The sequence below is a fragment of the Anoplophora glabripennis genome, unplaced genomic scaffold (assembly GCF_000390285.2).
Source record: "Anoplophora glabripennis isolate ALB-LARVAE unplaced genomic scaffold, Agla_2.0 scaffold77, whole genome shotgun sequence".
Lineage (NCBI taxonomy): Eukaryota > Metazoa > Arthropoda > Insecta > Coleoptera > Cerambycidae > Anoplophora > Anoplophora glabripennis.
The window spans coordinates 485,158-504,261 of NW_019416717.1; the positions used below are offsets into that span (position 1 = coordinate 485,158).

Here is a 19,104-nt window from a genome sequence, read left to right on the forward strand (position 1 = left end):
ACAACAAATATAGTTATTTATAAAAATATGAAATCGGCAATATTTAAAACAAAGGAAGGACTAAGACAGGGTGGAGGAATGAGCCCTACGCTATTTACGGTGTTTATGGATCACATCATTAAGAAATGTAATGAAAGAACAAAAACTCTATTTGTAGGATACAGAAACTTGCAAGCAGTAAATATTTCAGAATGTGCATATGCAGATGATGTTGTAATTATGGCTGCAAGTGAGAAAGAGTTACAGAAAAATATAGATATGTGGAAAGAAGTATTAGGAGAAAATGGAATGAAAATAAATGTCAAGAAAACAAAAACAATGGCAATAACAGAAGAACAACAGAAAATAAATATACAGATAGATGGAGTGAGGCTGGAACAAGTACAATATTTTGATTATCTAGGGGTATTGATAGAAGGATCAGGAAAACAAGACAAAGAAATAGAAAAAAGAATAGAAAATACAATGAAAGTATACCATAGTATAAATAAAAGCTTCATTAACAAGAGGGAAATATCTACAAAAACTAAAATGAATGTGTATCAAGCAGTTTACAAACCAATTTTAACATACGGGTGTGAGACATGGATATTAACGAGACAACATAAGAGTAAAATTCAAGCAACAGAAATGAAGTATCTGAGGAGAGTGAGAGGAGTAACGAAAATGGATAGAATGAGAAGTGAGCAAATAAGAAAAGATTTAGGAGTACAATCGGTATTAGAATTCATAGAACAGCGACAGCTGAGCTGGTGGGGGCACTTACAACGAATGAATAATAGCAGACAAGTTAAAAGGATATGGGAAGCTAAAATACAAGCTAAAAGAAGGAGAGGAAGACCAAGGGAAACGTGGGACAGCACAGCAGAAAAAGCATTAGAAAATAGAGGCAAGTCATGGCAAGAAGCAAAGCTAATAGCAAGAGACAAAAAGCAATGGAGAAAATTTGTATATAAATAGTTAGGAAATTAATTATATGAAATTATTTGTAATCCCGACACCTAAGGGTAAAAGGGAATTTGATTATATATATATATATTCCATTAAGACAGTATACATGTATAGGATTCGTCACATACTTAATCTAACAAAAAAAAATAAAAGCTTCAATTTAAAAATCTAAAAACTCTTGACACACTGTAAAAACATTTATCGAGCAAATATAGCTTTAATTTTCGTTTAAAAATATTTACAGATAAACAGTAACTTTAGATTGGGCAAAGAATGGGTAAGATTTGCTTAATTAGGGAATGAATCCTGAAATGATTTCCAACAATTGCAATTCGTAAGTAGGAACTGAAAGACTCTGGCAACAGCGCAAATTTTCGAAACATTTTCTTGTGGATGCCCTGAATCCTAGAAATTTTGAAATTTTGACAACTTAAAGTTAAGTTAGTCAAAAAGAATAAAGGTTTGGTGAAAATCAAAAGGGTTACTTAGTGTAAGTTATTCTTTCCCCGGCGTTAAGAAATCCCTAAAACAATTGATGGAAACGGGCATAAACAAGGTACTTCGTCCACAAATACCTTTTATTGTAACTCGAATATTATAAGAATTCATTCATGACATTTCATAATATAAAAAAATGATCTCCGAAATTATAAAATCTCGGCATAATAGGCCCATTCAGTGATATATAATTTTAAACTTTTTCTTTCATTTTCTGATAGTATTTAACCACCTAAATATATCTTAAAAAAAATTAGGTCAATAGGATTAATAGTAAGTGATATATTTAATTCTGAATTTGTAAGATCCTTAAAAAGGTCAATACTGCGAGAGAACAGCTAATGACGTCACGATACCGGCCACTCGGCGATCAAGTCGCGAGCAGGCTGAGAGATGTGTAGATATTTGCTATACTTTTACCTATATTATATACCTATATTTTTAAGTGTATAAATAGAGAGTGTATAAGAGATATACATCAAGTCTTGTTGAAATGCATTTTTCACACAACATATTTATTATAAACATATAATGTGGAATATCTAAATACATTTTCGGATTCTTCTCAATAACGTAAATGAATCGCTTTTCTACATTTTCTGTTGCTTTCCATTTTTGTACAAATGTACCCAACGTACTAGACTCGGTACTTGTGGATGTATGCGACGACGTGTATATGCGAGCAACTCAGAACCGCCCTCGTTTTTCTTTGGTTGTCCGTCTAGGGGGTTGTAAAATATTATTATTTAAATAAATTGCTTATAGGTGCCTCTCGCAACGTATTTCGAAATTTTTGTGGACGGGAACGTTTAGATGGGGTAGAATTTTTTTTTCCGACATAAATTTGAAAATTCTGCTTTAAATGTTTAAATAATAATATTCATAACCCCTTAGACGGGCAACCAAAGAAAAACGAGGGTGGTTCTGAGTTGCTTATAGGTCCCTCTCGCCGACGTATTTCGAAATTTTTGTGAACGGGTACGTTTAGATGGGGCAGAAATTTTTTCCAGCATAAATTTTATAATTCTGCTCTAAATGTTCAAATAATAATATTTAAAACCCTCTAGATGGAAAACCAAAGAAAAACTAGAGTGGTTCTTAACTGCTTATAGGTCCCTGTCGCCGTCGTATTTCGAATTTTTTGTGAACACGAACATTTAGATGGGGCAGAATTTATTTCCGGCATAAAGTTGAGAATTGTGCTCTAAATGTTCAAATAATAATATTTTACAACCCCCTAGACGTGCATCCAAAGAAAAACGAAGGTGGTTTTGAGTTGCATACCGTGGCTGGGGAAACCGTGGATAACATCACACAAACTTTTCATTTTTCGGTAATGAAATAAATATTTTATTCGGAGTCGATCCTGAGGTACTTTTGCAGCCTGGAACTATACAATATTTGTACAATCCTCGGTTTCGACCCATTTAGACATAAAAACAATAATTAACGAAACTGCGAATCGATCCACATATCGTATGTATTAACACAGAATGGGAAGAGAGCGAGCGTGAGCGGAGTGCTCTATTATGACGTCAGGCAATGGTTGCTCAACGTTTTTCCGCGCTCTGTTTTCATTAATTTATTTCACACATTTCTCGTTGAAACAAAAATTTGATTTTTGACATACTAACTAATTAAAGGGTAAACTTTTGAAATATGCAATAAAAAAATTTTACTGAATGGGCCTATTCAAATTTTCAAGAAAAAGATACGGTGTTTTACGACGACATGTCTAGCGAAATAACGCTCGAGAAAATACGTCCCCCGTATTCTTATTACGAAGGGCGATTCTAACACCTCGACGATTTCCGCTGTCAATAATTATGAGGCCACGGCCCCCGAGGGACCTCCTTCCGACATCCACCTTGTACACACACACGCCACCCATATAATTGTCGTGCGTTAGATACTCCAAATCACATCCTCCTCCTCCCGGCCTCGCTGTCAAAGGGTTTCCCCCTACGCGCCTATTCACCGCGTCCCCTCACCGACACCTCTTAACTTACTTTTTACACCCCGGCCTCGTTAACGCCGCGGCTTTTAATGTCATCGTCGTCGCTGTATGCGTCCTCCGTAGTCGTGGAACGAACTGCCCGAGTGCGAGAGCAGTGGTGTCAGATGGGTCGCATCAGAAAATCGCTAAGTATACACTTAACTGATTATTTTCCATATTGTGTGTGAGGAAATATTCAACTGGCGTGTACAGACGACACAAATAAGTTTGCGTCTGAGATAGTTCCGCCCACAAATGTGACCCTATCCCAAATCAACGCGGCTACGTCTTATTCCTTTTAGCCGAAAACGTTCTTTCTCAGTCTCGCGCAGCTCTGCCCTTGTGTTAATCTGTAAAAGGGCTAATATTCGTTGTACATTCATCTTCGAGCTGTAACATATGCAATGGTCTAGCTAAATCAATTGCGTTGTATTTTGACATCGGTAACTTTATGGCTACAATCAAATAAATACACAATAGTAATCTGTATTATGTTAGTAAGCGGCTACTTGTTGTAGTTGCAGAAATAGGCTAAATCTGTGATCAAGCCTTATGCCGTTCTATGCTCACAGTACGCAATGATACTGAATCGAATAAATTGATCGATGGGAAGCTTCAGGTCAGAGACAGACATGGTGTACATGTTATTGTACAATGACGTGGATATTGAAATTAATAAAATGTGAAGTAGTTGGGTGCTTCGCCACCATTAATAAAAATAGCATGTGACCTCGGTAAATATTGAACAGTCATTATCTATTTTGAAATGAGTATTAACCAATCACCGGAGACGATTAACCGCAGAACACTTAGGACCACTGTCGATTATTTTCTACAATCGCTTTCCTTTGAGTAAGAAATTATTATTTTGCAGTCTTTTGCTGGTACTTATTATATTTTATGGTAAGTTCCATGTGAAGCGTTTAGAGTATAAAAATACACACTGTCCCTTTTTGTTTCATACTATTATGCAAATACTTACATATATGAATATTCTTATAACGTAAAGAGTGCAGTTATAAGAAGGCTGTGGTTGTGTCACTTTTTATTTGAAAAAAATTACGTGAAAGAGAACTCGGTCTACAGCCAACCCTGTACCACATTGCATGCGCCCTAACATTTCCGATCTCTAATTATAATTCAGTAAATCTATCAAAAAAACAATTGTTAAAATTAACATGGACCTTATTTCTATTATTTACCTTATATAATAAGCAACATTAAAAAAAAATTGTTGATCGCAAGTTGACACAAATATTGTATGACTGTGGCGAATAACCCACATATATATTTTATCTATCATAAAATAATATAGCTTTCTTATGCATAAATTAAATTCAAAATTGGAACAAACGATATATCGATAAATAAATACTACGTTCCTATTCACAATTTACAAGAAAAAAAACTGTTGTAACTTAACTAAATTTTATTCTTTGATAAACGTAAAATCGAGATTAAATTTAATGTCCATTTTTTGATATAATGCTGATAATTTGAAAATCTAGACAATTCTGTACTTAGCTATGTTTCGTTATCTTATTTGCTTGTCAATTTATACACGGCTGGAAAATCCACATAGTCCATCTGCCTTTACGTGAGAGTGATAGTAAATCATAGAAATCTGTACGATAGAAAAGGATGGCTATGTTGAAGACGTTTCATAAGCTGAATAGTCAATAGGATGCGCTCGGTTAGAAATGGGAGTGGAGTGACTATTCAGATTATGACACATCTTCATTCTAGCCATCCTTGTCTATCGCACGGATTTCTTTACTTTGTCGCTCTCATATAAAGGCAGATGGACCATGTACCATTGCCAGCCGTGTATATGTGCTGTTTTTCATTTATTAATAATTGTATTTTATTAACAATTATCCATATTTTTTTGCTTTTCATGATTTATAGATACACATATAATTTACGTTGTTTTTTATTTATTGATAACTGAATATTTTTAACATAGTTTAGTTTTTTTGCATTTTAATGTTAAGTACTCATACTTTTTGTTTATAACAAATTACTCACATTATTTGTGAATACAAAAATAATTAATCTATACGAAGACGAACTTGGAATATTAGGTGGAAAACAGTAGTAAGCAACAAACAAAACTGAACCATTTTGTCCCATAAGAGGGGAAAATACCTAGAACTTGTGATAAAGGTCCCTAATTTGGCAACATTGCCGGGTATGAAAGGCCGGAGCAGCTCATCCCGGTTCGCATTCACACCTACGTCAATGCACCTCGCACCCACCGGGCAGGGGGTACACCTCGGGTACAGCCCGGCCATGATAAAATCCTCGCGATGCGGTCTACTCCTCATGTAGGAGGGTATGGAATTGGTTCTTCCGATAACGTCTCCGACAAGTAATGTTTTTCCAACGTATAAAGATGGTAATAACTGGCATAAATTCCGGACGCAAACTGCTTCAGTCGCCATTCCAATTGAAAACATTTTAGATACAGTCAAGGACACGGCCGAGACAATGTAGAGAGCGAGGTTAAAATATGCGTTAATATATCTTACCAATGAAATATTTTGTTGGAAAGATAGTTAAAAACTACAGCAAACTTATTGCAAATACAAAAGTGATACAAATTTACCATGCCATTGTCGGGTTAGAATCTTTTTCAAATCTGAAGTTGTTTTGAATACTATCTATACTCATCCTAGTCATTACACCAATTTCTTAAATATCAAAAATATCCCCAACAGTAACAAGACAAAGAGCAATGCTCTTTTCTGCTTCAGAAATAACTGTCTTGTGCTAATAAATTTTTTGAATTTTAAAGAATTAGCAGCTGATCTTTGACAACATGTTGCATTGTAGATTTAGTCCACAAAATCCAAGAAGATATGCACAAATCAGTCTTTCAATTTCTAAGGATTCTCTACAGATATTGGACAAATAACATTAGTTTATATGACTAGAAAAATTTGCACTAATCAAAGTCGACTTGTTTTAATTGCAAAGAAGACATTGGGCAAACAACATGTATAAAAAAAATTCCTTCCATTTTAGAAATATTTACACCAATGACTATAGTTTTAATCAGCTTTTTGGACATTCGACAGATAATTTAATCCGCTTCCATTGTAGACAACCTATCCAAAGATTATTATTAGTTAATTAATATTTTAAATGTCAAATAATTCGCAACAGACATTGTTTAAAGAAATATGTTGCAAGTTTAATCTATGTACTTCCATAGAAAGTTTTGCATCAATCAAAGACTAGTATTAGTTAACTGATACATAACAAAAGGATCAGGGGGTTTTACAGAGGGTTGCACCTTTTTTACTACCTCTCTCTATGTCGCTAAAATATTCATTAATGATAAAAGGTTATTCAGTAGGCTAAAATGGGTAACATGAAAATGGAAATAAAATAAAACGGAATCAGAACAAACTACTGCCTTTGATACGATATGCAAAATTATCATTGATTAAGGAAAAAAACATTTTTTATTTCAGTTTACTTTAATTTTCTTAAGATTATTTTTTACAGCAAATGTTGAAAGATACTCTTGAAGGAACCCTAAGTATTTTTAATGGTTTCAAAACTAATTAAAATCCTTTCAGGTATGTAAATCATCTTTCTGGAGTATTCTTAAAGGCATATCTTCCAGTAGAACCTCCAATTCATTTTTTAGAAAATTCAGGAAATTCCAACAAGTAAAATGTTCGCACCCATCAAATACTATTCTTAGCCAATGAGCATTTTGAATGTCAAATAATTCATAACCGCAATAGACATTGGACAAACAGCGTGCTGCCAGTTTAAATCCATTTATATTATAGAAAGATTTGTACCAATGGAGGACTAGTCTCCATTTTTAGTAGTCTAGGACTATCCTCAATTTTTGAACATAAAAAATTGTTTTAATCTATTTCCATTCAAGAAAATTTTGCACCCATCAAAGATTATTTTTAGCTAATTAATATTTTGAACCTCAAATAATTCGTAACCAGGTTTGTACCATTAATAAGCTAGTCTTGTCCTAAAAGTTTTGAATTTCAAAAAAATTTTTTTGTTTAAATTTAGTCTAATTTTAACAAAAAAATAATAAAAAATTAAATTAAATAAAAATTAATCCTTTAAATGGAAAAGAGAGCAAAGGAAAATTATTATATTATTATAAATTATATATATTTTTTGTTTAAATTACTATGAAATTGACCAAAGTGGGATTAATTCAAGAGCGATTTTCTTAGAAACCGTTAAAGATAACGATTTGAAACAAGAGTACCTTTTTCTTGCTATAAAAAGTTACACACGCAAAGTACCAAGGGCTCCCCCGTACCCACCCCAATGGACCTTGTGGAAATAAATGGATGAGTCCATCAAATTGTTCATCAAAATTTAGCTGTGTATACCAAATTTCATTCATTTATCACAACGCGATTGAGAGATATTGCAAAAAAATGATTTCTATTCCTCCCTCTTCAATGGGTCCCTGTTAGGGTTTCTGGTCGAGACTTCTCGAAGCGATAATTCCCGGGAAATCTGGCATTACTCGGGACGAGAAAAAAGTGTTGAGAAATCGAGAAATCAGCTCTTTGAGTCAACTGGTAAAAGATTGTCAAACTCTAAACATTTATATAAACCTTTAATGACGATAAAGCCAACATCGACAGAAAATGAACTGGTTTTCTCATTATCTGGAAACCGATTGTTAGATAATGTTCTTAATGCGCTTGCCGCTTGTATTTTTAAAAGCACATTTCATTAAAAATACTTAGAGACAAATAGCTGAGCCGTTGAAGTGGTTTCTCACTAGGTCGTGATTTATTTATTTTAGGTTTATAAGGCTAATAAGCTAGTCTACTTTGATGATTCTCATTTTTTTTATGTACATGGTTAAAAAACTGTGTAGAAATTTTATTAACAGATACCTAATATTGATTCAGAAAATATTTAGTGTCTGTTCGTTTAGTTGATTACATATTTTATGTTTGTTTTGTTAATTAAAAGATTGTCATTATAAGTAATAATACTTAATTAATAGGAAGAACGCTTCTGTATCTTTAAATTAAAGTTTGTTTTTTTTTTAAGATTTCTACGGTTAGAAAGTTAGATTCCTTATCTATTATTTGTTTAATTAAATTATTGTGTAAATTATTATTATTAGTTATTGGAAGGAAGCTAAGATTCAAAAATATTTAAATAAAAAGATATTGAAAATGTTTAATAAAGAGTGAGTTTAAAGGTTTTCAAGAAGAAGATACTCAAAGTTTAATTCGGTTTTGTTAGTAGAAGTAGAAACATTTGGAAGTAATTAATAAAAAAGACCGAATAAGTAATAAATGTTGATGATGATTGTTAAGAATATTAACGAGTTTTTATTTCGCATTGCAATACCAAAATTATAACTTTTTTTAAGTTTTACAAATTTCTCGAAAATTCGAGAATTCCCGAGAATTTCTAGTCGAGAATTCTCGAATCCCGAGAAAAAAAAATAAACCGAGAAATCAGAAACCCTAGTCCCTGTGCTCTTAGGAAGCATTTCCGGACCCATGTTCATATGATCTTTTTTACTTAGTTTTGATCATAGAATCGGCCAGTACAGGGTTGGCAGCTAATTATGAGACACCCTGTATAATAATGTGAAATCATCCATAAAAAATATTGAACATGGAGTTTCACAAGGTTCCATATTGGGTCCGTTACTGTTTTTGATATATATATTAATGATTTTAATCATTTTCCTACTTATGATACTAAAAGTATACTCTTTGCTGATGATACCAATATAACTAGAACCAACTTTGAACAGTTGTTAATAAAAACTGACATGGGATCAACATGTTAATTATATTTGCTCCAAGATATCAAAACATACTTATTTACTCCGGAGTCTCTAACGAAGAGTCTCAAATATCAAGCTTGCTGATAGTTTATGATGGCTATATCCATTCCATCATATTTCATGATTCCATCATGAAAAAAGTATTTACTCTTCAGAGAAAAATTATTAGAATCATATCTGACCTTGGTTTTAGAGATGACTGTAGAGAGCAGTTTTCTAAATTGAACATACTAACTGTACCTTGTACATATATACTTATTTGTGTGTGTCTTATTTATGTCAAAAAACATATACATAACTTTGAAATCAGAAGTGAGATTCACTCTTATAATACCCGAAAGAGCACATACTTATGTAATAAATTTCTGAGACTTAGTAAAACGCGGGTCGCTACTAATTATTGGGCCATCAAATTTTTTAACATAATCCCTCACCAAATTCAAATTCTTAATGAAAATAATTTTAAATCAAGGATCGAAAAATACTTAATAAAAAATGCCTTTTATAGTTTTGAAGATTTTATTGACAGTGATGTAGCTCGAATATGAATGTTATCATTAATCTTAGTATGTCGTTTATCCTATTTATTTTAATTATACACTGAGCTCGTAAAGTTTGGAATAAATTCGAAAAATCGTTATTGAAGGGTTTTGAAAGGAAATCCTCGGACACGTCAACTTTAGTATATAAAATGTCACTTTTTTCAGCCATCGACTTTTTTTTTGTTTTGTTTGTTTTTGATGTATGACGTCATCGGCAATTTTTTTAAATGGCAGCCCATATTTTTTTACACGGATTTCGATAGAGCATATTTTTCTGAGTACGAATATGTCAAAAACGTATGACCTTCAAGATGGAAGTTTTCGAGATATTCGGTTCCAAAGTTTCAAGAATACATTATACAACCGATGACAAAATACTAATCATTTATCAAGGAAGCGCTGGAAAAATTACAGTTTTGATAGTTGAAGTTTGTCCTCGCAAGTTTGTGTTTTATTTTAAGTTGATTAATCATTATTCCATCAGAATTCATTTTATTTGAAAATGGTCCGTCGTTTGAGTGAAAGGGAAAGAATGGAAATTTTTATGATCAGTTACGGAGTATGAATATGTCAAAAACGTATGACCTTCAAGATGGAAGTTTTCGAGATAATAGACAGTTTAAAACACAAACTTGCAAGGACAAACTTCAACTATCAAACCTGTAATTTTTCCAGCGCTTCCTTGATAAATGATTAGTATTTTGTCATCGCTTGTATAATGCATTCTTGAAACTTTGGAACCGAATATCTCGAAAACTTCCATCTTGAAGGTCATACGTTTTTGACATATTCGTACTCAGAAAAATGTGCTCTATCGAAATCCGTGGAAAAAAATATGGGTGGCCATTTAAAAAAATTGCCGATGACGTCATAGATCAAAAACAAACAAAACAAAAAAAAAGTCGATGGCTGAAAAAAGTGACATTTTATAAACTAAAGTTGACGTGTCCGAGGATTTTCTGTCAAAACCCTTCAATAACGATTTTTCGAATTTATTCCAAACTTTACGAGCTCACTGTATGTTGTTTATGTATATTTGTATAACAGTTAGTTGATTGCTATCGTTATGTGTATTGTTATTTATCACTTTCTTTTTTTTTGGACGCGTGTAAACACCTTTATGTGTATGTAACACTAGCCTTTATAAATATAAAAATATAAATAAATATAATTATTTTTTACTAGCTTTTTACTAGGCATCATCGTATACAGCAAAAACAAAATCATCAAAATTAGCAAGATACATATTTAAAAAACCTATTACTGATATGACAATAGTGTTATTTTGCAGAATGTTTTGTGTATCTACCCTTCGCAATTCTTACAAACTAGATTTCGACGTAGCGGGAGACGAAATGCTGGCGTGTCTTTTATCGTTTTTTAATATTATCGAGCGCGAAGCGAAAGCGCGTGGAAGCCGGCCCGAGAAATTCCATTTTTCGAGCGCCCGTCAAAAAAGGTATTGTCCGACGCGACATAATGAAAATTATACAATTTTGCCAGGGCGACAACAAAAAGCCCTTACATCCACCCTGTAGGCCATTGTGCGACGTGTGAGAAATAGAAAGTATGCCGGTGCAGGGTTCCCGCTCTCCGCGCATTATGCACCACTTTCAATTACGTGCGCGAGGCCCTAAAACATTTTCATTATTTTTTTTTATTACACCGACGGGTTTTTGATTATGTTCACTCGGCGTTGTGATGTGTGAAAAATAATACGGCCAGATGGCGTATTGCTTACATAGACCCGAACACCTATAAAAAGACCTGTGTACGGCGACTGATTTGGCTCTTCTGGTCGACGAACAAAAGAGCCTTTCACCCCTCATTAAATAAAGAAAAAGAGCTTATCGCATAATCTGGCATTTTTCGCACCTTGATAACTTGTAAACCGATGTACATTTTTTTTGTCTTAAACGTGGGTAATTTGAGAATGAGGCTGGGAGATTTTTCCAGCAGATTTAATTTTAAACGACAGTCCGGACATCACGGGAAAAGAAAAATGCGATAGGTGTCCATACGTGCTCCCAAGACTTACATACATTTTAAAGCAAAATATGTGTAAAAAGTTTTTGACAGTCAAAACGCTTGCTGCATTTCGACAATTTTCAATGCGTTTTTGTAGTAGATACATATTACAAATGTGTGATAAAATTTTTCGATAAATTTCAGAAGCCGTGCTGAAATTTTGTAATAATGGATCTCATTTGCTTTGCGCATATGGAGGACAGTTATAGAAGTTAAAAAAATTATAGTATGATACAAAACAGGACAAAAAAATCATTTTGTAAAAAAAGATGTTATGACACTAACCCTTTTGTTTTTTTGTTGACGGTTGTGTGAAAAATTAAATGTGTAAAAATTATTTTTTCTATACTTTTACCTTCTATTCGAACATAGCTACAATATTACTGTAGTGAAAATTGACCTTCTCGCCAAAATGTCATTGAAATTATTGTGGTTTTCTGTAAATAAAAAAAAAACGAAAAAAGACTGGAGCACTTTATATCCTAGAAATACGATAGGAACTTTTTGTTTTACCTTTGGACGAGCAATCTTCTCTAGAGCAATGGCATAAGTGTTTTTTGGAAGCACTCTCTATAATAAATACAGTAAAAAACAAAGTTACTTAATAAAAACGAAAAATGACAAATAATAATCATGATAAGCAAGATAATAAGAGAATAATTAATATAAATTATGGGGCCTGACAAAACAATCGCACATAACAGACCAGATAACATTTTTGGGTAAAACAGAAAATGTTATTTACATAATTGATATAACAGTACCATATAACCAAAATATAATGAAAAAATACTCTGGCAATAGAAATACAGTACATATAATATTTGTTGCGATATAATTCCAAGAAAATTCCGCCAATATCTTTCTACCTCGGGTGTCGAATGCAGCTAATTCCAAGAAAGTGACGCAGGGGTCTTCTTGGAATTATATCTAAACAAATATCGACCTATACAGGATGATTTAGAACTTATCCAAAAAAAATTTTGGATGTACAGTGGACTCTTACAAATACAAATTTGTAAAATAGAAAATCAAAAAGGGCAGTTCGAAAATGATTTAAGAATACACTTCTGCACGGCACTGGAAACTGGTCCACTGTAAAACCTGACCTTATACAGGGTGAAGTGTAATAAAAAACGGACGAAAACTTGAATGAATTTCGCAAGGAAAGAAATAAATAGAATTTTATAACACATATTTTATATTAGCAAATTCAACTGCTTTTGCCGCTATTGTTATTATTAATCAATGAAATTAATTTGTGGTTTTACTTAATAAAATAATTTGATCATATCTGATGTTACAGCAACTGTTCAAAATTTTGTTCACCGACTTGTAAACACATTTGGACCCGTCTTACCCCGTTTCTACGAACTAACACAAATGTTGTCTTGCTTCACCATAACACAAATGCTTCACGATAACACAAATGTTGTCTCGCTTCACCATAAATTAAAACGATATCCATCAACTCGAGTTGCTATACACATTTTTGACATTTGGAAAAGTAATGTATACCTACTAAATACGGATTTCAGTATTCGGAATTGTCTGATGCCATTCATCATATTCAGACTATTGCTCATGTTTCTTGCAAGTAATATAACATGATCTTTTTTTCTAAAAAATTAACTTCTGGTAATTCTGGTGGACTTGGTTTTGGCCTGTCCATTCGGAGGATACACCAGAGAAAGCTGTGACAAAAAATGTTTTTACTAACTATACACGATTTTGAAAGATAATTCATACAGACGAATAATACGATTAATATGTAGGTACTGGAAAATGGCACATTACACCTGGTGTTCCACTAAATAAATAAATATATAAATAAAATTTAAAACAAAAAAGTAAAAATCATTAATAAACAGATATAAATAAAACTGATAAAAACTAATTTATATGTGGTAAGTAGCTACAATATGATTATCATTAATATTTATACTAAAAACAGTTTTATCTAGCAGCATAATTTTTTTATTTGTTAAGTTTAAATATTTGGAAATTTTAAATATATGTAATTTTAATGTTATTTGGGATTTTGTTATATTTTGTGATTTGATAACTTACACACCTTTTTTTTTATTGACGTCTTCAATATTTAAATTTAAAAATAAGCTGCCAAAAAACGTTTTCATACTCGAAAACCATTGAATTAATTTAGACTTCTTTAACTATGATTAATTAATAATAAATGAGCGATATGTTCTCACCTACAAATGAGATTCAATTTCTTCCATAAAATTGATTTCTAATTTAAAATTAAGTTCTGTGAAAAGTTTTAAAGCGATTTTCATTTTATATGAGGAACTTTTTCTGGATGAAAATTTTGATCTAGATTGCAGCCAGATTCATTGTGTGTTGGAATCTTTGAACCGTTTCGAGAGCAATGGCCACTTGAGAACGTTATTAAACAATATCGTGTTAAGTAAAAATAAATAAAACAGGTGATAAATTGGAAACTACAATCTGGATGTCTATATGTAAAAGTTAGGTTAAGTTCGATATTGCGATTCTGATTACATATTATGTACCTACATATATTAGGGTGGCCCAAAAAAAACGAATATTTTTTTTTCGTGTCTTGTGAAAATATGTTAGTTTATCATGTTTTAAGACCCCCTTAAAAAATCAACTCAAAAAAAAATTTTTTAGAGGTCGCTCAAGATTTTTAAAAAATTCCAAAATCGTCAAAAATTGATTTTTTTTTTTAATTTTTTTTCTCATTATTTTTTTCATTTTCTAGGTTGAAAAAATCTCGATTCTGAAAATTCCAAATCGATATTTTAATTTCTAAAGGTCACTCATAATTATTTTAACTTTCATTGTAGTTTACCTGTTTTCGAGCGACCTCTAAAAAATAAATATCGAACCAATAATTTTTTTTTATTGAATTTGATGAACAAAAGAGAAATAAATAACGAGACGAAATTTTGCCTCGAAACATTTTTTAAGTGTGACATTTTACAAAATTTTATATTTTATGCATAATAAATATTGTACTGTAGTAAATTTCATAAAATCCTTGTTAAAAAACACATTAACACATACATATTCGATTTTTTTCCTTCAGCTTATGTACATTTTTTTTTATCTCAAATGTGGGTAATTTGAGAACGAGGTCGGGGGACTTTTCCAGCAGATTTAATTTTAAGCGACGGTCCGGGCATCAAGTCGTCCATATTCCGCGCCGTTCTGGGAATGTTGTCAGACGAAGGCGAAGATCCAATCTCAGGAGCGAAACGTATAAATTTATAACCATACTCCATCTCGTTTTGGTTTGTTTCTTGATATTTCGGCTAGACGCACTGATACGTATAAATTCATAAAATTCTTTCTTCCAAAGGCCCAACGCGAATCGAGGTACGCATTGCTGACATTTCGTGGATGTTCTACACCTTTCAGGTCTTACAAGCAGTAATTCAAACGAAGTTAATCGGAGGTTTAGCTAACATCGAAATTAAGTTGTGTTTAAATCGAAAGTTGGCCAAAATTAACAGATATACACACCTACACAGCGATATATCAAAAATGAAGGAACATTTAAATGATGTATATTTCCAAATACAGGGTGTTTCTTAATAACGTGCTAATATTTAAGCAGGTTATTCTTGGGTCCATTTTAAGTAAAAAACTTCATATGAACATATATCCTAAAAGTCTTAACTTTTGTACTACAGGGTGCTAAAGTTTTATGAAAAAACATTTTTTTATGATAACTTTGGTGTTACCCTAGATATTTTTTCAAATTTAGTACACGCCTTCTATTCATCGAGATGCATTTTCTGATGTACAAACAATTTTATTATTTTTGCCAGTGGCGTCTGTACAGGTTTTGTATTGAATATTTTTGAAGAAAAATATGTTACGCCACTGCTTTTTCTTAAAGTAATAATCATTTTTGAAATCCTCATTCCTTTCTGAGTAAACGTGGTGCCTTGAAGTTTTTTCGTTTGACATACGGTTTTGGCATAAAAAAATAAAATTCATTAATTTGCATCTTATTGTTCCACTTACGAGAAAAAAAAAAGATTTATGTAATTTTAACCAATAATTTATTTAAGATAATAACTTTTAAACGTAGAAATTATGAAATTAGTAATCTACACACATTTTGGAATGGTAAAAGGAAATTACCCTGAACGCACAAAAAGATAAATTATATCAGATGTGGAAATGTCCACCTCCTGCAAATATGCATGCCTCTGCTCTTCTTCTCATGGACTCACGTACTCTTTGGAAAATGCCGGGAGTGGTTTTAGTAGTTTCGCAACAAACTATGATGCGATTTCTCAACTGCTCTTCAGTATGAATTGGTGTGCTGTAAACCAATGTTTTGAGATGACCCCATAGGAAGTAAGCTCAAGCATTGAGGTCCGGGGACCTAGGTGGCCATAACTGTGGTCCGCCGCGACCTATCCAGTGATTATTGTAATTTTGGTTTAAATATTCGCGCGCCAGAGCACTGAAGTGCGCTGGTGTTCCGTCGTGCATAAACCATAGTCAATTTCTTACTAAAATGGGAACAACCTCCATCAAACCTGGTAATTCTTCTTCGAGAAAATGCCGGTAATTATGTCCATTTAACCTCCCATGAAGAAAATAGGGTCCAATTAAATAATCACCGCATATTCCAAACCACACGTTAACGGAAAACTGCTCCTGGTGACGGGATTCCAAGATTGCATGTGGGATTACTTCAGCCTAAATGTGATTGTTGTGAAAGTTTTGGATAGCGTTTCTGGCTTCATCGGTAAATAAAATTTCAGTGTCAAATAATGGATTTTCATTCACTTCATGAAGAAACCACTGGCAAAAGTTTATCCGTAATGGAAAGTCGCGAGGTAGTAAAGCTTGAACCCATTGGATATGGTAGGGATATAATAAAACGTCATGGAGAATTTTCCAAATAAGAATATGTGAGACATTCAAATTTTTCTTGTACTTAATGCAGGATCTTCCTCAATTGAATTCAAAACCGCTATCTTAGATGATTGATTTTTACTTTAAGAAAAAGCGGTGGCGTAACATATTTTCAAAAATATTCAATACAAAACCTGTACAGGCACAACTGGCAAAAATAATACATCAGAAAATGCATCTCGATGAATAGAAGGCGTGTAATTTGAAAAATGTCTAGGGTAATAACAAAGTTATCATAAAAAATGTTTTTTCATAAAACTTTAGCACCCTGTAGTTCAAAAGTTAAGACTTTTAGGACATACGTTCATGTGAAGTTTTTTCTTAAAATGGACCCAAAAATAACTTTAAATATTAGCACGTTATTAAGAAACACCCTGTATATTTTGAACAAATGAAGATATAAAATGATGTTCAATACTTACATGAAGAAAATTGCACTCAACGTGAACAATTAAGTCTCAACCCAAATTGGTGACAAGTATGTTGGTTACGCTCATGTTTTCCAGTCTCATTTTTCAGAAAAATGTTTACAACTCATTTCAAAAAGTAATTGTTAGACATCCTTAAAGATGCACGTAGCATAAGCTTCATTATTTTTGATATAGCATTGTGATACATATTGTATAGCATCATACAAGTTTCTACGATAAAGCGTGCTTCTTAATTGATGTTCAATTGTTTTTATAATTGCAGATATTATAATTTTGTAGGACTATGGACTTAAAAATTTTCCACATATGAAAATAAACAAAAATAAAAAGGGAACTAAACATTTTCTTGTAGCAATTTTTGTAATTCCAATTAAAAAAATGTTTAATCTGAAGAAGTTTATTTAATCAAGAATCGATATTTTGGAGAGAGCAACAAGAGTTCTGACGGTTTTCTCTTTTCAAACAAATTGAGCTTTTTGCGCTTGTTTTTTTTAATGTAGATATAATTGAGAATTCAAAGTATAATAACAGGTGGATGCTGGTATTATGTATCTGAATTGAAAAATTTGGGAATCGGCCAAAAGATCCATTAAATACTTATCTATATTGTGGTTATGTAGATATTTTAAATAATATGTTATTTTTAAGAGTTGTATATATGAAAGTGAAGGTTTTTGCCAAAATATACATTAAATTTGATATATCAGAAAATTTATGTGCGCTCCAAAATTAAAGTTTATTTTTTATGGTAATTTCATCTATTTTGATTAAAACATCAACAAATTATAATTGAGAAAGGAATATAATTCTTTCAATATTTTTTTCATATTGATCGAGGTGGTTTTTCTGCTTTTAATTTTAAACAGAATTATGGAAATGTAAAACTAAAAAAGTGAAATTTTAAAGGAACTTGCCTAAAGCTGAACACTTACGGCAACAAAACTTTCACATTTGCCTGCCACGTAATCAAAACTTTACTAAAATAATTCAACTTGAACTTCGTTGGAATAGATGCCACTTCAAGTCTTGCAAATGTTTGTTTTCCAACGAGTTAAGATTTATCTCAAATATCTTAAAATAGAAATAATGTAGGGTGTTTACAAAATTAGAAGATTTTCAGTGATAGTACTTATATGTATGTATAAAGCTTTAATAATAAGGTACTTTCAATTATCAAAACCGTCCCAACTGTAAAACGATGCTTAAAATAAACAACAATCAAAATTGTTATAATAAACTAATAATAATGTAATATTGTTATATAATAAATTATTGAGAACTTCTGGAGTCGTCCCCGACTCACATACTACATAAAAAGCGGTGAATAGTTGTGGCTGTAGAAACAAAAAAAATTAGTACTTTACTGTAGTTTTCAATATGGAAATGTCTTATTTATTGTTCAAGTTTCAAGCATAATTATTAATGAATAAATATTGCAGTAAAACCCTATTTCTGAGAGTACCTATGTGTATCTGTATGTATTAAGTGCGAATAAATATACTAAAATGGAAAATACAGACGCGATGATTTAATGAATATTGGTGGTAACATATGCAGATACTGATAAAAACTGAGTTTAACAGCACATATTTATGTACAGCGGTTCCAAAAATGTCTCTTCATATCATTGTGGTAAGTCGGCAGGTAGAAAATGTTTCTGTCAGTCAAGTTCCCGCACCTCGATATATGTAATATTCAAATATCCTCTTCAAATTTGCAAACACTTTGTATATATATATAGACATATTACGCATCATTACGAAGCCGAAAAATACATATTCATCCGATATTATGAAGCCCACTAGGTTAATACGAAGCCCTCCTTCGGGCTTCGTAAAGATAACCGTGTATAAAGTCAGAAATAGCTATTATATGATTATAGGGGCCTGTAACAAATTTTTAGGTAAGGCTTCGAATTGG

At 32.1% G+C, this 19,104-nt stretch overlaps 2 protein-coding genes across 3 annotated transcripts in view; both read left to right on the forward strand.

The window, feature by feature from the left end:
• Positions 1 to 19,104, forward strand: part of LOC108911518 (ephrin-B2) — a 382,567-nt gene that overhangs the window by 298,903 nt on the left and 64,560 nt on the right. The window lies entirely within an intron of this gene.
• Positions 220 to 960, forward strand: LOC111691870. The gene has a single exon (XM_023455290.1). It carries the CDS (start codon positions 220 to 222, stop codon positions 958 to 960), a length of 741 nt encoding a protein of 246 aa, XP_023311058.1.

Bases quoted from the DNA above. Each gene is read 5' to 3' on its own strand.
- LOC111691870 (XM_023455290.1), top strand. From the start codon at position 220: ATGGCTGCAAGTGAGAAAGAGTTACAGAAAAATATAGATATGTGGAAA.